General features: G+C 42.0%; 1 protein-coding gene across 1 annotated transcript in view; it reads left to right on the top strand.

The window, feature by feature from the left end:
* The first annotated feature begins 7,352 nt into the window (after positions 1 to 7,352).
* AFAP1L1 (actin filament associated protein 1 like 1) overlaps positions 7,353 to 14,581 on the top strand; it is a 91,069-nt gene continuing 83,840 nt past the window's right edge. The window contains exon 1 of the mRNA XM_020780459.3: positions 7,353 to 7,541. Within this exon, the coding sequence (XP_020636118.2) occupies positions 7,526 to 7,541 (16 nt within the window). The 5' untranslated portion in view covers positions 7,353 to 7,525. The remainder of the gene's footprint in view (positions 7,542 to 14,581) is intronic.

Below are 14,581 nucleotides of genomic sequence, written 5' to 3' on the forward strand. Positions count from 1 at the left end.
ATACAGCCTAAGGAAGGGGTGGCCTTTAAAAGCTTATGCCCCTGTGGTTCTTCCTTAAAAGGGCAATGTAAGGAGACTGCTCCTCTCTGCATTTCCCATCTTTTCTCTCTCCCCCTTTCCTGGATCTGAAGTTAGTGGTGCTAAAGCCACAGTATGGATTTTGGTGCTTTAATCAATACTTTGCTGCAGGAATGGCAAGGAGGGTTTGTTTCTAAGGTAAAAGAGTTTCCTTCTCTCTTGTTGCCAACTGAGCATCTTCACCCTCCTTCACTTTCCCCACTTCTAATTGTAACACATGAATGCCAGACTTAATACAAGAGATCTATGGGGTGTGCCACTCTGTGGCCTCCATACATTGTTGGACTCCAGTATTCTCCACAACTGACTGTCCTGTCTAGGGCTGATGAGTGTTACAGTCCAGCGATATCTAGAGGACTACATGTTCCCCACTTGCCCTCCTGGATACTGAACATAGATTTCCAACAACCAGGATGAGTCTGCAGTGCTCACCATACATTTCATAAAGGCTACCGTCCTGTGCGCACATAAAGCCTGAAGTCAGTGGGGCTCTGTTTTCAGTAGGCATGCATAGAATTTCACTATTTCTGCCCACATTTTTTGTCATTTCTGCAGTGTAATGTATAGGTAAGAGCTATATTGCAAACAAAACTGAGAGAGAATTAAAATTTGATCTGTTAAAGTCCAAGGGACATTGTCTTTTACTTAGGTAAGATATGGAATATTTGAAGTATGTATGTTTGTGAGAAACAAAGAATTTACATATATATGTTTATATATATGCTGTTTATATATACATATACATATACACACATAAACACATACACACACACACACACAGAGTGTGCCTCGCTTAACGGGCACCTCATTTAACGACGAATCCGCATAGCGACGATTTTTTTGCGATCATTTTTGCGATCACATAATGTTTCTAATGGGAAAATATCACTTTGCGATGATCGGTAAGCTGTTTCGCTTACTGATTTTCACATAACAATGTTTTCCCAACAGCTGATCCGCGGTTCCAAAATGGCCACCGATTTTAAAAAATGGCCACCCGCTGTGTTTTGCGCCCATTCCTCGCTTACCGGGCAGCAAAAATGGTGGCCGTATGGAAGATTTTCGCATAAAGGTAATTTTTTTGCCCATAGGAATACATTAAACGGGTTTTAATGCATTCCTATGGGCTTTTTTTATTTCACATAGCGACGAATCCATATATAGCAATGATTTTGGCTGCACGGATTATCGTTGCTATGCGGGGCACCATACATACATACATACATACATACATACATACATACATACATACATACATACATACATACATACATACATACATACATACATACATACATACATACATACATACATACATACATACATACATACATACATACATACATACATACATACATACATACATACGGAGAGAAAGAGAAAGAGAGAGATGGCAATCACTGTTCATTACTCTGTAAAAAAAATGAGAATTTCTCCTTCAAGTAATATTTTACAAATACTCAAGGAATCTGTAGCCATGATGGCTCCTGTAATACAGGAGGTGAAAAAATACAGTATAGTATTTCTAATTATGAGCTGATCGGAAAGGTCAGCTATAAGCTACAAAAATAAAGAGGTGAAGGCTTAATTGTAGATTAGTACTTCCGCCAGATAAATTCTGTACTAATTCACTTATAACATTTTTCTATGATAGGGCTGTCTCTCTGCTTCAGGTAGCTTCTTCTTCCTTTCCTGTTCCTAATAGTTTCAGCACTGAGAAGAAAGATTTATATGGTTGGATATGGGCAGTCAGTCCCCCCACCCTCCATTAAGGGAAAACCAGAAGGGGACTAACAAACCCTATTAAGTGAACCGGTCTACATAGGAAGAAAGGTGATATATTGTTATGGATTTCTAATTAGAACAAAGCAGGGGTTTATTAATCCATATGAAGCCAAATAAACTAAAACTGGATTACAACATTGCATAATCTCCTAGTACGGAAAGCAGCAAAACATGTGGTCATCACCACCAATCTCTTAAAGATTGGAGTTAATATAATGCATTCATTCCTGGCCATTTGCAATTTTAAGAGATTTAAGCAATAGACTATTTTTTTCAAAAGTCCTATGTGTACAAACCTTGGCTGGCTGGCTAACTCACTGAGTTAGATATTTGGCTGCAGAGCAGGAGGTTTGGAGTCCGATTCCCCACTGTTCTTCCTGTGTGGCCTTGGGCAAGCTGTATAGTCCCGGGACACCCTCAAAAGAAGGGAAGGGTAAACCACTTCTGAGAACTCTACATAGAAAACCCTAAAAAGAGTCACCATTAATCAAAATTGATATGACAGCATCCAATTATTATTTAAATAATTCTTAATTCTTTGTTCGAATTAGCTGAACAAATGTTATGCTGTGTGCCATCAACTCAGAACCAACTTACAGCAACCCCAATAGGATTTGAAAGGTAAGTGTGATGCTTAAAGAATGATTTTACCATTTCCACTCACCTACCTCCCAGTGATTTTCCATGGCTGAGCAGGGAGTCACACCCAGGTCTCGATGCACTACACTACACTAGATATCAACGCTTAAGAATTTTGTGCTTTGTATAACCTTATACTGTATATCTTTTAAATCAACAAAACTAATTCTGGACACACGTCTCTGGGGAGTATTCCACAACAGGTGTAGATTATCTGATATTGCCTGTACATACTTAGTAGTGAAAGGAAAGGAAAGTCAGATTCACAGAATCATAAAACTGTCATATCAGGTAAAAACAATTAAAAGATAGAGAGAGAGAGAAGCATTGTGGCACAAGGATTAATACTGTAAAATATTCATGCTGGACTTCTCACTGTTTCCCATCTCATATGTCTGATGAACAGAGCTTAAGAAGGCCCACAAAAAGTTGCATTAAAATATAATAGTCTTTAAGATGTCATAACGCTTTTGTGTTTGTTTTTTCAAATTTTGTTTTTGTTTGATATGCGTGCATAGACTAACAAGACTAACATGGCTACCTTTTCTATAACATTGTCAAGTTGCAAGGGAGCTCAAGGGTCATCTAGTCCACCACATGCCGAGGTAGTTTGTTCTCTTACTGAACAGCTCTCACCATCTGGATATTATTCCTAAGATTTAGCTAAAATCTCCTTCCTCGTAACTGCAATCCTTTTGTTCACATCCCACTGAAGTGACAGCCCTTCATACTAGTTGCTGCGACTGGAATTCTCTAGTGCTGCATTCTTAGAACATTCAGACACTTCAGGAATTATCAGCTATATGTGGGTTGCAAAAGAATTCCCATAAGTACCATTTAGAAATTCCCAGAGAGGAAATGTGCCAAATGCATGAATGTGGAAAGTGCAGGATAAAAATGCTATAAATATATACAGACAAATGAATATTTTCTTCCCTATGTGCCTCCACAAAATAATCTCCTGTCTTCAAAAAATATAATAACTGAACCATAGAGAGTACAGAAAATCTTTGACTTATTACTGTTTAAGCACATGGACAACATATTTTAAAAACATGCAGAGAAAAACTAACAACTGAGACCAATCCCATGCACTTGTGATTATTACAATTTTAACTAAAGAAGAAGCACTAACTTAATAATGATAATAATAATAGTAATAGTAATAGTAAAAATAATAATAGTGATAATAATAGTGATAATAATAGTGATGATGATGATGATGATGATGATGATGATGATGATGATGATGATGATGATGATGATGATGATGATGATGAAGTGGGTGTATCCACAAAATCTCATATTGAAATTTAATAGGCACAACCAAAAAAAAAATTTAAAAAGTTGTTATGTCCCATCAAGTCACCTTCGACTTGTGGCAAACCTATTCTCCAAAATGTTCTGTCCTCAGCAGCCTTGCTCAGATCTTGCAGACACAAACTTGTCGTCTCTTTTAGTGAGTCAGTCCATCTTATGTCTGGTCTTCCTCTTTTCCTGCTGCCTTCCACCTTTCCCAGCATTATTTCAAGGAAATCCTGTCTTCTCATGATGTGCCCAAAGTAGGACAGCCTCAGTTTCATCAATTTCGCCTCCGGAGATAGTTCAGGTTTGATTCAATCTAGGACCCACTTGCTTGTCTTTCTGACAATCCTTACTGTTGTTGTTGTTGTTACTTATGGTGACCCTATGAATGAGTGATCTCCGAAATGTCCTGTTCTCATGACCTCAGTTAAGCTCTCGCAAACTTGACCCTGTGGATTCCTTTAGGGAATCAATCCATTTGTATTTGGTCTTCCTCTTTTCCTTTAACCTTTCCCAGCAATATTGTCTTTTCCAGAAAATCTTGCCTTCTTAGGTAGGGTAAGTAAGATAGCCTGTTTCAACATTTTTGTCTCCAGAGATAGTTCAGGATTGATTTGATCTAAGACCCCTTGTTTGTCTTTCTGCTAATCCAGAGTATCTGCAATGCTTCACTGCAGCACTATATTCCAAATGGAACAATTTTTTTCATGTCAGCTTTCTTGACTGTCCAACTTTCACACTCATACATGGTGATCAGAAATATAATTATGTGGATGGTCTTGTTCTTGGTCTCCAATGGCACATCCTAACATTTGATTATATTTTCTAGTTTCTTCATAGCTGTCCTTCTTAATCCCAGTCTTCCTCTGATTTCTTGGCTGCAGTCTCCATTTGGATTGATGATTGAACCAAAGTATACAGAAACCTTAGCTATTTCGATTTCTTCATTGTCAGCATTAAAGTTGTGTAGTTCTTCTGCAGCCATGATTTTTGTCTTCTTAACATTCAGCTGCAATCCTGCTTTGGTATTTTCTTCTTTAACTTTCTTTAACAGTTGTTTCAAGTCACTGCTGCATTCTGCCAATCAAATAATCTCCTCTGCATATATTAAATGATTGATGTTTCTTCCACCAATTTTCATTTCCCATTCATCTTAATCCAGGCTGGCCTTCCGTATATTATCTGCACATAGATTAAATAGATAAGGGGGTAAAATGTGCTCTCACTATTCTACTCTAACAGTAGCTTCTTGTCCACAATGCAGGTTATGCATCAGGACAATCAAGTGCTGAGACATTCCCTTTTCTTTCAGAAGAATCTATAGTTTCTCATGATCTACACAGTCAAAAGCTTTGCTGTATTCTATAAAGCATAGACTGATTTTCTTCTGAAATTCCTTAGTGCTTTCCATAGCTAAAGGGTATTTGTTATTTAATCTCGAATGCATCTTCCTTTTCAAAATTCAACTCGAACATTTCTCATTCTATATAAGGTAAAAGACTTTGTTGCAACATCTTGAGCATTGCTGTGCTTGCAAAGAAATTAACATTATGGTCCTAGGGTTAACTGCTCTCCTTGGTATCTCCTTTCTTGGGGGTTGCAATGTATATTGAACATTGCCAGTTTGCGGACCATTGCTTTGTTTTCCATATTTTTCTCTTATTCTTCTTAGGATTTTGACAGATTTATTCTCTCCGGCTTGAAACAGATATCAGTATTCCATCTACCCTAGTGATTTATTACTTTCTAATGCTTTCAGAGCAGCTTTCACTTCACTTTCTGGAACTGCAGGTTCTTCATCATAGGCTTCCTCTTCAAAGGAGTCTGTCATCCTTTTGTCCCTTCCTATATAGGCTTTCAGTATACTGTTTCCACCTTTTCTTTATTTTCGCATGATCGGATAGTGTGCTTCCTTGTTGGTCATTCCGTATTCCTAGTCTAGGCTTCATTTTCCCTTTGATTTCTTGAATCTTCTGGAAGAGATCCCTTGTCTTCACCCCCTCCTTTGTTGTTTTCCTGTATTTCTTTGCACTGGTTGTAGTGCTAGTTCTCTTTGTCTCTACATGACAGTTGCTGAAAAATTGCATTCAGGGTTCTGACTCTAGTTCTGTCACCTTTTCCTTTTAATCAGTTCTTTGCAATTTAAGTGTTTCATCCACCATAGGTTTTTCTTTTCTTTTTACTACAGGAATTATCTTTTTGCTTTCTTCTCTGATAATATAAAACCACTGGTTCATGGTCAGTTGAGTTTAGTAGATTAGTTTATTAGATTAGTACAGTATCACATAATCCACACATCTAGGAAATAGCTGTATTAGTCTGTGCAAGCATATCAGCCAAAAACCCAACCCAACCCAAACAAAGCAAAAAAAACAAAAACATTGTAGCACCTTAAAACCAACTGTTATATGTACTTTAATGTGATCCTTGGGGGATCAAGTCCACTTCCTCAGATATAAGAGTGAAATGATAGACTGTCACATTCATAGATGGCCTCTTCATTGGGTGGAGACTCAGATAATGGAGAAAATGAGAATGGCTCATTATATGTGAATAACTACAAGGTAATAATAGCATAGCTGATACAAGTGACGAGCTTTGGGAATCAATTTGGCTTTCACACATAGTGACTTATAAACCCTTGATATTCAGTCCTTTCAAGTGGATTTCTAGTATCTCTGCATACCACATGTCAGTTGTTTCTCTTTCAAGTCTAGTTTTGTTGTGTTTTTTTGTCAGACGTCACTAGCAGGTCACTCACAAGGGTGTCCAGATAGACTGAAATGTTCTGAAATAAATTTCTCTGTGTTGCCTGTTGTCAGAGTTGTGGCCATTCATTCTTTCACTCATCTATTGTCCCGTTTGTCCAATGGAGAGTGCAAAAGGGCACTGTTGGTAAGGGATGGCATCGATCACATTAGCAGAGGAACAAGTAAAAGCACCCCTGGCTTTTTGTGTGACATTGTTGGGGTGTGCAGTTGTGTTGCTTTGGGGACAGAGCTGGCAACTAGGTTTGTAACATGACTGAGTTCCCACCTTTGTGTCCGTGTTGCCTATGCCCTTTCCCCTCCTCAGTCCAAAGGGATAATATGGCTGGTCAAGTTTTCTGGGCACCTAGGGCAGAAAAGTGTCTCCCCTCTGCCGTGGTAAAAATGCAAGAACGACAAATGAAACCGTTCCGCCCCGTTTCAACCCCCGACCCACCCTCTCCAGTTCAGCCGCCTGAGGCAACTGCTTCACTCTGCCTCAGGGTAAGGCCGGCCCTGAGGCAAGCCACGCCGACCCTCTGGAGGTGTGTGTGGCGGAAACGAGCCCGCCGAGGGCCCCTGTCATTGTGTGCGCAGATGGCCGCACCTGATCCGGAAGGGCGGCTGGGGGGGGGTAAGCCGCTCGGGCCGAGTCCCCGGCCCCAGCAGAGGGGAGTGGCCCGTCCTCACGGAAGGGCGCTAAGACCCTGGATATCCTGAGGCGGACGGAGGAAGCAGCAGGGAGGGAGGGACTCGTCCCAGCGAGCTGGGGGAGCCGGTTTAAAGGTTGACGTTTGCGTGTGTGTGTGTGTGTGTGTGTGTGTGTACGTGTGTGCCGCTTAAGGAGTGGAGCGCATTCATGTGGTTCGCGAGCGCTTGAGGCGAAGCAGGCGCGCGGCGATTTTGACGGAGAAGCCGGCGCTGCGCGGTCTGAGCCCTGCGTCCCCGTCGGGTCGCTCCTATCCCGGACCATGGACCGCCTCCACGGTAAGCCGTGCGCCAAAGGATGGCACTTCCTCGATCCGATTGTTCTGCTTTCATCTGAGGCGGGAGCGTCGGCTTGCCATCTGCTTTTGTTGAGAGAGGGAGGAAGGAAGAAAGAAAGAAAGAAAGAGGGTGGTGTTGAGATTTGCCGGGGAAATGCGAGCGGGGGCAGCAGCCCTGCCTGCGTGGGTTCGCGTCGCTCGCTGGCCCCTGCAAATGGGTATCGCGCGGGGAACGAGAGCGGTCGCAGGATCCCGCTCGCTCCTCTGCCGGTGGGGGCGAGGAAGGGACTTGGGTGAGGTGGCAGGACAAGGAGGTATCGAGCAGGCTGAAGAGTATATAGTGGCGCCAGCTGTTGAGGGGGCCCCCGGCCGGTTCGACGCGATGGCGCTCAAAGAGGTGTTTGCACCAGCTCCGTCTATGGGAGGAGGGATCCGTTCCCCAACCGAGAGCCCCGCTTGTGCCCGGGCGGGAAGTGCCATTCATGCGCCGCGGGCTGGCGCTTGCTTGCTTGCTTGCGAAGAATCGCCCGGATGGGAGGAGATCGATCGATCCATTTGATCAGCATTAAGGGGCGGGCCACGCCCACGCGGGCTGGCATTCCGGGCACGTTCCGCCGGGTGTGTGTGTGTTGCCATTGTGTTTTTGAATGTGAGGAGGAGAGAAAAGGAGAAAGGGGTGTGTGTGTGTGGTCGAGAATAATTGGGGGAGGAGAAAGTACTTACTCATACATTTATTCCTGTACTGTATTTCGAAGCTTATTTATTATTATTATTATTATTATTATTATTATTATTATTATTATTATTATTATTATTATTATTATTATTATTATTATTATTATTATTATTATTATTATTATTATTATTATTATTACTGTTGCTGAGATAACAGTCGGAGGACGTCGTCATGGAGCTGTTACAGCTGTGGCCGGCACTGGTGCCCACAATAACCCTTGAACAAAACAAAAACACAACCGGCGAGGTGTGCGCACCCGAGCGGGCATTTTTCTCCAGGGGCCTTTGTGTGTAACCTGCTCGGTGGGGATCCGGGGGCGGGGAGCGCCCTGTTGCCAAATGTATAGTCAATGAAATTCCTTGGCTCCCGGCCGGTGCCATTATGTCCTCATGATTATAATTCCACCAACACATCGCGATCTCCGCGAAGTGGAGTTTGTGTGTGTGTGTGTGTGTGTGTGTGTGTGTGTTTACTATCCAGAACAAACGGCAGCCTGAGTTGATGATTTCCGAAAGTCCCACCTGAAAGGCACCTAAGATAAAACACGTTTGGTCGAATCCTGTGCCTGGCATTAAGTCCCCTTGAATTCAGTGGGACTGACCACCAAGGAAGCAAAAAAGAAAAAAAAAAAAGAGAAAAAGTGTGCTGCCTATATAGCCCCATTGTAGTTAAAACACCATCTGGGTGGCTTACAATTTAATTATGCAGACTACATATTGCCTCCTCCTCCTCCCCACCTCCAGCAAGCACGGTTACTGTATTCAGTTTACCAGCCTTGGAAGGATGGGAGGCTAAGAGAACCTCAAGCTGGCTATCTGGAATTGAAGTCCCGATCAGTATTTTGGCTGCAGTGCTGCATTGAACCACTGCTCCATGAAACAACAGAGATGGCAACCTTGTTTCCTTGAAGTGGAGGAGAAAGCTCATGGTCTGTCCATCTTATAGGGGGCAGCGTTTGCACCCTTCCAGATCTCTGCACCTGGAAGGCATAGAAGGCCTGTTTAGAGGACCTCTTGCAGTGTATAGTTTACAGCCTGTGCATAGACTCACCTACCTCACAGGGTTGTTGTGAGGAGAAAAATGTGAAGGGGAGAATCTCCTAAGCTGCTGAGCTCTTTAGAGCAATGGCTTCCAACCTTGGGTCACCAGATACTCTTGAACTAAAACTTCCAGAAGCCCTCACCACTAGCTGTGCTGGCCAGGATTTCTGGGAGTTGCAGTCCAAGACCATCTGGGGGCCCAAGGTTGGGAAGCCCTGCCTTAGAGGAAAGTCTGGACAAATCTGTAACATTCTACCAGTAGGGACAGTAATATGAGAATTCTGTGTGCCTAGAGGCCATGCTGGGCACATAATGTCCAGTAGCCCGTGGTGAGTTAATGATGGGCAAGGCTGCGCTTCTGACGTGTGGAGTTTTGTGTGTGGCGTTGATGGTGGCATGATTAGACCCTTCTTATATAAGAAGTCCAGAAATCTTGCTTCTCTCCAACTGATTTTTGAATACTACTTTTTTCAGTACTACTTTTTCAATACAAACCAAGTAAATAATAATCATCATAATAAAATAATACTTTTGTAATGGCTTTATAAGCGATAGCATTCCCGCAGCTTGTCCTAGAAGCATAGAGGCACTTGTGTGGCAGGGCAGGATCCTGCTTGCAGCCTGGACTTCTACATAGAAGGACTGCTCGTGGTTTGGGAGTGGCTTCTAGAAGTCTCGCAGTGGTTTGCTAGGTTGCCCGTCAGCTTTTGTGCACAGGTCTGTTTGTATGGAGAACAACACTAGTGAGTGATAGGAGCTTGCTTGTCTCCCAATAAGCCAAAGAAAATCCACAGGCTGGCTTGGGTTTATTTGTTTTCTAGCCTGTTGGCAGAGAAACAGACTCTAGTGCTCTCTCCTGCTGGTGCCATAAACAAACCACCGACCCAACACTGTTGCTTTGTTTTACTGCTCCCAGCTTGTGCAGGAGCAAGCAGATAGCTTGTGCAGAGCTTGGATGTGTTTTGAGCTACAACTCCCAGCATCCTCCAGCCAGCTAGGGCCAGGGCCTTGCTGTGAGGTGTGTATCAGCCCAGGTTGTGTAGTGACTCCTGTTCCAGGCATAATCTGACCCACTGTGGCCCTCATTCATTTATGAGGAGTTCTCCACATAGTTTTCACACAGAGAAACAGAGGGCCACAGTGGGAGGCGAGGCCTGATGGGAAACAAAGGGGCCTGTTCAGGTGGCAGTTGGCCATGTTTTCCTCACACAGATACTTGCAAGTAGGAGCCCTTCAGTTGTGTTGTGATTATTAACACAGGGCCTTCTTAACATTTATCCTACACAGGCTGAAATCCATGAGTAAACTACAGTTGGCCCTCTGAATTACAGTGGGGATTTGGTGAGTTCGCTCCTCCATAAGTTCCACAGATTCAGTGGGTGTACTCTAGCTCCAGTGAGATTTTTCCACTTTAAAGGAGTACAGTACTATACTGTGGTTGTGGTTTTGAGAGAGATTTGTCTCTTGTTGCTATCCGTAACTCCTGGAATGAAATAAAATTTCTGCTTAACCTTTTTTAAAAATTGGCAAAGAGTTGAAGGGTTTTGTGTCAGCAGTGAGAGGTGTCATCTCCATTATCCGGATTTTAGCCTCTTTTTGAAGAGGGCTACAGGGGAGTTCATACAAAGCTGGAATCCTTTCCCTGTTCTCTGTGCCTCTCCTGCCACAAAGTGAAATGCTGGGGTTGAGTGGAATCTTAACTGTTCATGTCTGGAAATAGTATGTATATCTCCTCTATATACAGTGTATGCATTCCAGCAACAGTCTCGGCAGCTGCTGGGTCTGTCTCAATAAGTTTCTTTCTGTGATGCATGGCTATAAATAAATCCCTTTCTGCACTTGACCACCACAGGCTTCTGCTGAGTGCTGCAAACGTGGGTGTCGGGTGAGGGAGAGGCAGCCAAAGAGGTGTGTCTTTTAGGCAGGAGAGAGAAAATGCCAATAATGCAATCCCATTCTGATGCTCCTTGGGCAGTGGCACAGAATTCAAGGACCCCCCCCCCCCTTTCCTTCTCCCTCCTGTTTTGCCCTACAGAAAGGGTGGGGTGGGAGGGTCTTTGGACCTGAGGAGTTGGAAGCAGTAATGGAATCTCACCACTAGAGTGCAGACAATTTGAAGTCAAGAGTTCTCCTTTCTCCTCCACTTGCAAAGGATGAGTGATGCTTCCTCAATGGAAACTATGTGGTCTTCCTCCCCACCCTTCCCCTCCTCTTCATGGCATCTTTCCTCTCAGGGCGTCTGAGCTTTTGTGGGCTGAGCCCATAGATCACTTAGTCAGCCTTTTTCCGCAGTTCCCAACATCATCCTTGTGCTGGGTGAGGCTAATGTGAGCTAGAATCCACCAACATTTTCAGGGCCAGAGCAAAGTTCATGAAGGTTATTTTTTGAGACTACAACTCTTAAGAATTCCTTAACCAGCAAGACTAGTTATAGTCCTCTTAATATTTTCAAACTTTCAGTGAGAAGATCCTTATTCCTAACTTCAGGCAGGGCCACAAAGGTGATCCCATTTTATTTTCAGTCCTTTTGAATTGGGAAGCATTTCCGCTGAAGAAACACAAATATAAAGGTATTGTTCTGAAATGGATTTTGGAATTTGTTCTATGTCACCTTGGCCATTCCTGCTTATGAGCCCCTAGAAATGTCTAGTTTTGGAGTTCTAACATCTGCATTTCCCCCATCCATCCTGTTCAGTGGCAAAAATAGCTCCTAAAACCCCAGGAGCCAAATCTGCAGGTAATCATGCAAACTTTCTTTACAGGCAAATTAATACAATATTTGCATATATTCATAAAATGCTTGCTGTTGGAGTACATTTAAAAAGGGTGTTGTGCTTAAGTACCCATGTGAAGCAATTTCCACTCAAGCATAAAGACTATAAAGTCTTTGACTGGAAGCAATCTTAATTTTGATAAATTTATGTACATTTATAAAGCAAAAATATGAAGAACAGATTTCTCGAGCCTGGAGTTAGAAAAGATACCTTGTCATTTCCAGGCAGCTTGAAGATGGTGTAAGTTGTCTGATATATTTGGGAACACTGCTGAAAACTGTAAAGTTCACCATGAATTGATAGCTTCATTTGAAAATATTTATTTATTACATTTATATCTCAACTTACTTCTGCTGAAGCTGAGGTGGAACCTATATTTCTTTTCCTCCATCACAATAATCCTGTGAGAGACTGTAGGTCACACTGGGGAAGGGATTGGCCCACAGAGTCACCTGCTGGGGTGAGCATTTATCTTCTCATCTCCAGTGGCAATCTCTGGGCTATTATATTTTTAGTTGGGTTTAAAGTGTAAGAATTGGTTATGGGAACCTATGACTTTGGGATCTGTTCTTTCTTCCCTCCCCTTGTCATTATACATTTGTATTAAAAACTGAAAATACAAGAGGGAAAGCAAGTTTGGGAGAGAGAAAAAAGCAGAGTAGGAAATCCTGCATCACCTGCTGGAAATATGCACCCATGGAAAAACTCTTCAGGAAAACATTGTCTGGTGGTTTATTTTCTCTTCCTACGGCAAGAGCAAAGGCGGGGGGGGGGAGGACTGCTATTACTTTGGCAACCTCCCCTTTAAGGGGAGGTTCCTAGATCTAATAGGACTTACTTAAACACAATAGAAATGCCTGTGTTTGGAATTGCTGTGACATTGGGGGACTTCAGTGGATAGAACTTTTTTTAAAAAAAAAACCACCTGTTTATAACAAATTAATGCTGGCACTTTGGACTGCACTGGATTAAGTTAAAGTCTTGCCACCTTTCCAAGCTCTGTGAATTTACTGAGTTGGTGTAACAGAGAGATTGAGGATCATTACCAACCGGAGAAGACTCGATAGTACTGCTAATTCAAGGACAGTGTTGTTCAGAAGAGTCAATAGGAAGACAGTTAAGTGTATTTCCTCTGCACTTGCATCGTGTTCTTTGCCTGTAGACATAAATGACCAATTAATGGTACTTGTCAATGGAGAAATGAGGCTCCTTTGAAGTATGTCCAAATAGCTAAAAGATATATTTTTTCATCATCCAGACAGCTAGTCTGAGGTACAAATTCAAACCACTTAACATCCACTGTATTGATTCTTTTAGATCATGCTCTTGAGCCATCCTATTTGTTACCTATGTAAATATTTCCGGGACAGGAAGAAGAGTTTCTTTCCATTATCTGACCCCCTATAAGCTATTGTTAAAAACTCAGGACTCAAGCAAAGGCAACATTAACAGAACTCCTTGACGACAAGATACTGTGTTTGTACTACTGTTCTTCAGTAGCCATTCTGGCCCATGAGGAAAAAGAACCAAGAAAAAAAAATCTGCAGTTGGGTAATATCTTAAGATCAATCAAATCACCACAAGCATACACAAATCTTTTAATTCTGTAGACCTCTTCCATCAGATTAGATGGTTCAAAAATGTACCTGATAAAATGCAGTAAATTATACAAATGGTTACTCCCAAATGGTTCCAGTGATGGACGCATTGCATATGTAATTTCGTTTGGTTTCTTTTCTAGATGTTTTAATGTTTATTAAATGTTTTCTATTTGTCAGTATTTGTACTGTGATTTTAATAATAATAATAATAATAATAATAATAATAATAATAATAATAATAATAATAATAATAATAATAATAATAATAAGAAGAAGAAGAAGAAGAAGAAGAAGAAGAAGAAGAAGAAGAAGAAGAAGAAGAATGGGAAAGAAACAGAAGAATCCTAACATTAGGACATAGTGCCAATCAGTTCTGTGTATCGCTGTATCAGGTCCATAGATCTGTGTTGTCATATTTTTTTCTTACATATTTGATTTTCCTCCTGTACAGCAGTTAGCTTCTCAACCAATTTTGGTCAGTAGCACCAACATGTATTTCAGCCATGCCAAATACTTGGTGGTGATTAATTCACTTGGCCCCCAGAAAATCCAGCATCTTCTAGTGGAGGAGCATGATCAAGAGGCCTCTGAAGCCATAAGGAACTCAATGCCACCAGACCTTGGGCAGAAGTGATGTCAGTGCTCATCCAAGACCAAAGACAAAGGATGCTACTTGGATTTCAGCATGGAAAATTATGGGTGTGATAGTAGTCATCACCACTGGCAGTAGCACTAAGATGTGGAAGGCAACAAAAGATTGTCACATCTTATCTTCTAAGAACATGTCATGGCTGTATAGAAATAGAAAAAGGCCCCAGCAAGCTCTGATGATAGCCGTCTAGTCCATTCTGACTTACGGTAACCCTTTTCAGGGTTTTCTAGGTAGAGAA

Source organism: Pogona vitticeps, chromosome 2 (genome assembly GCF_051106095.1).
Source record: "Pogona vitticeps strain Pit_001003342236 chromosome 2, PviZW2.1, whole genome shotgun sequence".
Lineage (NCBI taxonomy): Eukaryota > Metazoa > Chordata > Lepidosauria > Squamata > Agamidae > Pogona > Pogona vitticeps.